We start from the raw sequence: 6,425 nt of genomic DNA on the forward strand, positions 1-6,425 counted from the left end.
ACGTGAGGCCATCCAAGGGTGAGTGGCCGAGTACTCCATTTTCCCGAGTCTCTTTACTTGTCGCTGGTTCCTAGGTGTGTGGTTCAGTATGATTATTAATACCACTCACGCCTGAAATTATGGACGGATCGTTGCCTAGGAGACCGATTATCAAACGCAGGATTGCTCCTGGGAGTACATCCACGCTGAATCAGCTAGCTACGCTATGATCCTTCAAGATCGTGATGTGTTTTAGCGCGCTAGAGAAGAACTGAATAAATCAAAATTCAGCGGGTATTATTTTTTTCGCTGGATTTTTCGTGGGGAAAATGGATCATAAGTTGACTCTCACTGCTAGAAAAGCGCTGAATTTTCATTTTCCTTGTGCTTGAAATGTTATTGTAGTTATTCGTAGATCTTGGTCTCTCACCTATGGCTATCTCCTTGTGTAAGCGGTCTCTGCTATTACTGACTTTCTCTGTGCTTACTTGTTGTCTTTCCTCATCTGTTCAAGAGGACTATCGCCGATATCTTGTGGGCGTTAGTTCCGCAGTGCATCATGATGAAAATTCCGACGCTACCGGTATTGCTGTTGATCAGCGTAAGCTAGCTGGGGCTGTCGATTGGGACGCTTATTGTCGCGAGGAGGTTGGTGCCGCATCGTATTGCAAGACTTGGGCCAATGATCCAGTTTGTCAAGGGTCTGTCGTGAAGTGTGGTGACGGTGTAGTGGTTACGTCTACCGCTCCAGTAACTGTTACTTCTACCGCTCCAGTGACTGTTACTTCTACCGCTCCAGTAACTGTTACTTCTACCGCTCCAGTAACTGTTACTTCTACTCCTAATGTTGTGTCTACCACCAAGGCAGGTGGTGACACAACTTCTGTCCCAACGACTACATCTGGCTCGGCTCCTTCGACTACGACCAGCGGCGGAACCGTGAATTGGGACGCATATTGCCAGAAAGAAGTGGGACCTGCTTCCTATTGCAAGACTTGGGATAATGCACCAGTGTGCCAAGGCTCTACAGTGAGATGTGGTGACGGTGTGGTATTAACTACAACAGCTACTGTAACTACCGCTTCAACGACTCGAGCGCCCACAACAGAGGTTTCTAGTACGACAGCGTCGACGATTGCTGTAACTACTACTGGTACCAAAACTGCTACTACTAATTGCTATGAAAGTGGTACGTGTGTTCCTGACGTCCAAGGAGCTATAGATGCCATACGCTCTCTGATAGGCAATAATTATGTTGATACTGGCAGTGATATGCCCGAGGTCTTCATGCCACAGTACACTAGTATTACTCCTGCTGCGGTGGTCAGTCCCGGTAACGATGACGAAGTCAGACAAGTCTTGCAGATTTGTTTCGATCACTATGTCGATTTCGTTGTCCGTAGTGACGAGGGCAACTCTTTCGCTGGTCAGAGCACCGTACAAGATGGTATCGTCATAAGAATGAATCGGCTCACTTCTGTCGAGGTCGAGAGAAGTGGTTTCTTAAGCAGTCAGTACGTTGCCAAGATAGGTGCTGGCACCAGACTACTCGAGGCTTATACGAGGCTGTATGATCATAACCCACCACTGAGTGTCAACGGTGGTAGTTGCCCTGGAGTATCAGTGTCTGGTTTAACCCAAGGAGGTGCCTATGGGTATTCCAGCACTATGTGGGGTATGCTTGCTGATCATGTTCTTGCTGTTGACATAATCGTTCAAGAGAACGGTGGTCCATTCAAGCTAGTACATGCTACTACTACCAATGAACACGCTGATCTTGTGAAAGCCCTTCGTGGTGGTATGGGTGGTAACTATGGTGTTGTCACTATGTGGTATTTGAGTGCCATAAGAGCCAGCGAGAAGGTCTACATCTACCGTGATAGGCTTGCTCCTAATACTAAGTCGAAGGCAGATATCATTGCTAAGACTAAGGCATATCAGAGTGCGATGATTAATCAACCTTCCAGCAATGGTCTGTGGGTAAAGTGAAGATTCACAGTAACTTCGAGATGCATTATGAGGGTATGTGTTTGTGTGATCCAATCAGTGGTGACTGTACCGATTGTGATCAAACCATGGACAACGTTAACTCAGCAATAGATGTGAATACGTGGATCACTAACCCATCGCAGAAGTTCACTAATGCTGCCTATGGTGCTTGGTCATGGGCTGGTTGCACTAAATGGGCTGATCCCGATTGCCCTGATAATGCGGTTTACCCTGGTACTGGTGTTGATCCTACTTCTGCAATGAACAACTGTTGGGCATATGATTGGAAGTTGAATGATGATTTGCCGTGGAAGAGTAATTCTGTCTACGTTCGACAGAGTGACATGTCTGACGCTTTTTGGGATACCTTATGGGATTTGAGTCATCAGCCTGAGTGTAACGAAGGCCGTGCGGTCTGCATTATCACCTTCGAGTATTATGGTGGTAAGATGCTCGAGGAGCCCACCGACTGCTCTGGTGATGGTCCATGTACCTCCTTTGTTCATCGTCATCAAGGATGGAATATTCAGGTCTCATCTCTGTGGCGTAAGGGTGATTCTGCTGGTATGGAGACTTCTACTAATTGGGTTGCTAAGGCTTTTGCAGCTATTGATCAGTATAGTTCTTTGAAGGAGAGTTATCAGAATTATATAAGCAACCAATGGACGGTCGAGCCTTGGAAGGACAAGTTCTTCCCTGGTCAGAATGTTAGTCCGGATCACTGGAAGTATCGCTATTTCGGTCCATCATCCAATGGGGTATATAAACGTCTACAGGACGTGAAGTGCCGCTACAATCCGTATAATTTGTTTACAACACCGGCTACAGCTGATATTGTAGTTGAACTTCCCGATGATTGTTCTATCTCAACCTAGTCGTTTGACTGAGCGGTAGAGCTTCTATTCGTATCATATTTCTAGTGGTGGTTTTCCTCTCCCACACAACTAACTTTTTCTTCTTCGCTACTTCACCTAATTGCTAGTTACTCTCAAATCTGAACAGAACCATTCTGCTATCTCGTCATTTGTCTCGAACTGTATCGCATCCTGACGGTGCAATTTCTTTGAGAGAATTGTTGTGAAGAATGTGTGTTGTGTTGGTCAACTGTTCTTCGACGTGTCCGTGTGTTTAGTTCAAGTATGATGTATCGCTACACTTTATAAATATGTAGCAACCTTTTTGAACTATCAGCTCCGTTGAGCGGAGGTAGAGGGTTGGTATCCGAGAAGGAAAGATTGTGTGCGTGTGTGTGAGTTCAAAGTCCAACACCAACAGCACGGCTTAGTTAGACTCGTATCGATGGGCATTAGCTCCCGAGGGATCAGCTTCAGCCTTTTAAGTTGTCATGCCAATGAGTTTTGTCTTTGGGGTGAGATAACCTCTGCCAATGTACTTCCTTTCGCCTCGGCAGGATCTGCCTCCACAACTGCGGGAGCTGTGTACGATTGCGGACCACGGGAAGATTGTATTAAAATTCCTAATTTACCATAGACCACCCAATTATGTTCCTTCGCGACAATGTGTTCGTTGTTCGGAACTGCAGTTTCATGAGTGTCTTATGTCAGAACTTCCCCGTCAGTGTAACTCCGTATTGCTGTCCGGGACAGCCTGTCCCCATTGCTTTTTCGGTCATTTGCTCACTATGGCTATTTTGTTACGTGGTACGATTCTGCTTCTTTGCCTATTCTGTGTTGTTGTGTTTGGCACAGTTTTACAAGCCCCTCCAACCGAAGGCGCATGAGGAGCATCCGGATGAAGCCTTCTGAATATAGGTTCCTGCTGTCACCTCCGACCATTTTGAATTACTGCGTGAATCGACTATAACCTCTTTGACTATAACGCGAAACGCACTTGCAACTCGGCATGCATTTGGTTTCATCGTATAACTCAGCTGCATCACAAGAGTACTTCAAGTTTGTCATTGAGTGGCGAACCATCTCCCGAATGTAGGTGCTCCAAGTTGTCCATCCGCAGGTCTCGTCTGAGGCGCTACTTGCCATCGCTGAGTTGCTGTCGTATAGCCGAACCTTCCAGTTACTGGAGGCGCCACGAACTGGGTATTCGAAAAACTAGGATGATAACAATCATACGCCCACTCGCATGGATAGCCGTGACTCACGGCGAGATCTCGTGCCATTGAGGCACGGTCCTCGCTGATAGCGGAAAGCCGCCGAGCGGAACCTGACAAGAGCAGCAATTCGAATCAGCCTATGTTACTCCTACCTGCGAATCTCCATAGACACTTGGCGTGGAGGTTGTCATTGAGTTCAACCGTATACGGGGTATTCCCAGAGGACCTAGCCAAAGGAGTAAACTGTAAATTGAAACTCAGCGTTGCACATGGTCAACCACGTGCATTTACGACAATGAGAGAATTCTGATTGAAAATTTTGGGGAAATCTTATTGGTTTCTGTACACTTCTACCCTAAGCCGTGTATTACTAGTGCGTAAACTCAGCCGAAAAAGGCGAAAATATATTCCAACTCGCAAGGTGTCTTTTCCTCACCAGCAGGGAATCCCATATGGCTAGACGTTGTCGATGAGGCCGATAGCCGCCGTGCATCTACAGAAGAATTGAATCATACCAACCGCAACATCGTTGGTACTCTGTGCTTGGCCACTGTATACTGGTAGATCAGCCATCTCGTCTACTTGCGAGTCGCTGCCTGAATATTAGAAATTTCCAACTAGCCGAGCAGCAGAATTTCATACGTCTTTCCTGCGGTCTCACAGGCGTGTTACGTGTCATCAGCCTACTGTAATCTCCCTGCTCTTCGTGTTTACTCTCTATGAACATTTTCTCAGCTTCCAAGTAATATGCAAACCTATGATAAGATCAGTCTGCGAGTATACGCACATGTGTTGGTGACAAAATGAAAATTCTGTGAAAAGTTTAGGAAGTTTTCTTTTCGTTTTTGTACACTTTTACCTCAATTCGTATGTAAACATCTATAATCAATGTGGGAACTCCCGAGCTCAGCTGAGAAAAGCGACCATATATTTCTACTCCAACACTGATGATGGTCATCATGCAAAGCTTCACGTACATATCTCTGAGTTCATCAGCCGTATCGTTTCCTTCTATTTTGTTATAAGCCATCTCTAGTTCCTCCAGCTCCTGTAGATCTTCTAAATATGTTCGCCCACAATTCGGGACTGAACTCTCCACGAGTTCATCGTAGTACTCAAACACGTGATTCTGAAGTCGATCCGTGCTGGGGAGAAAAGTCACAACATAACGATCGATTTCTTCACTGCTGTAAAAATAGTTCTTTTTGAACTCGAGTGTCGATGAGTTTCCTTACGTCAGGATAAACCGAATCACTCCAAACAATTTTTTATCACCAGGTGCTTTCATCATAGAGGACTCTATTGATAGTTACACTCGTTCTCCGAATCGCCGTAATTATTAATGAATAATCCATCATGCACGCACGCACAACACTAAATGGCATTTGTTGCAATATATACTCCGCTGAGCGAAGAATATAAACATGTTCAAATACATGCGGTGGTGACAATATGGAAATTCTGAGGAAATTTCGGGAATTTCCTATTGATTTCTGTACACTTCTACCTAAATTGATATAGGAACTTCTACTGAGAAAAGCAAGCATATACTCCTCCAAGAGCTCGTTGAACTGGTTGTAATAATCTCACACTCAACTGCCGCTCGAGCTCTGCCAGCATAGTTCCAGACAAACATTCAATTTCATCAACACTCTCCTCGACATACGAATAATCGTCTTCACTGTTGTCATCATGAACTGAGTCTTCTCCTACGACGGGACATTCCTAACAAGCATAAGTGCACGAGTAGCCGCGGTTACAAGGACCCGTACATGCCTGGTCTCCTTGGAGAAATGTGACTGTCGCCATTCTGATAAAAAGAGTAGTAGTAAAATGATATGTAGTTGACAACTTCAAGTGAGCTCAAAAATGACTCTGAATTTTCCCCGAATTTAATACCAATATCACCAACAAAGTGAAACGATATGCAGTTCGCAACTTAAAATTCGGGAAGAAATATAAATACTGCATTTAAAAATTACTTGAAGTTATGTATGCAATCCAAGGCGTCAAAGAATTCAGTAGCGCTATCACCGAACGAAGCAGGAATGTGATAGTGTATTGTACAGGCGGTGGAGCTCGTTATCAGCGTGGATATAACAGTTACGTTTGTTATTGGAAAATATCAACACTCCTAGAAGCAGTATGAAGAGCATATATACACAGTTAAGTTTGCTATTAGAATATATCAACACTCCTAGAGGCAGTATGAAGAGCATATATACACAGTTAAGTTTGCTATTAGAATATATCAACACTCTTAGAAGCAGTATGAAGAGCATATATACACAGTTAAGTTTGTTATTAGAATATATCAACACTCTTAGAAGCAGTATGAAGAGCATATATACACAGTTAAGTTTGTTATTAGAATATATCAACACTC

General features: G+C 44.5%; 3 protein-coding genes across 3 annotated transcripts in view; 2 read left to right on the forward strand and 1 right to left on the reverse strand.

Moving 5' to 3' along the window:
- Nucleotides 1–411: 411 nt before the first annotated feature.
- Pmar_PMAR028769 (conserved hypothetical protein) lies at nt 412–1,968 on the forward strand (the record flags this gene model as incomplete). Its single annotated transcript, XM_002772558.1, has 1 exon — nt 412–1,968. One exon carries the CDS (start codon nt 412–414, stop codon nt 1,966–1,968), a length of 1,557 nt encoding a protein of 518 aa, XP_002772604.1.
- An 86-nt stretch (nt 1,969–2,054) lies between these two features.
- Pmar_PMAR028770 (hypothetical protein) lies at nt 2,055–2,843 on the forward strand (the record flags this gene model as incomplete). The annotated part of the gene is made up of 1 exon (XM_002772559.1): nt 2,055–2,843. One exon carries the CDS (start codon nt 2,055–2,057, stop codon nt 2,841–2,843), a length of 789 nt encoding a protein of 262 aa, XP_002772605.1.
- A 1,652-nt stretch (nt 2,844–4,495) lies between these two features.
- Nucleotides 4,496–6,425, reverse strand: part of Pmar_PMAR028771 (hypothetical protein) — a gene marked incomplete at both ends in the record, with an annotated part of 3,815 nt that continues 1,885 nt past the window's right edge. Inside the window, 4 exons of the mRNA XM_002772560.1 lie at nt 4,496–4,635; nt 4,727–4,794; nt 5,017–5,168; nt 5,630–5,764. Of these exons, the coding sequence (XP_002772606.1) occupies nt 4,496–4,635; nt 4,727–4,794; nt 5,017–5,168; nt 5,630–5,764 (495 nt within the window). The remainder of the gene's footprint in view (nt 4,636–4,726; nt 4,795–5,016; nt 5,169–5,629; nt 5,765–6,425) is intronic.

The sequence above is a fragment of the Perkinsus marinus genome, assembly GCF_000006405.1.
Source record: "Perkinsus marinus ATCC 50983 genomic scaffold scf_1104296960784, whole genome shotgun sequence".
Taxonomy (NCBI): domain Eukaryota; phylum Perkinsozoa; order Perkinsida; family Perkinsidae; genus Perkinsus; species Perkinsus marinus.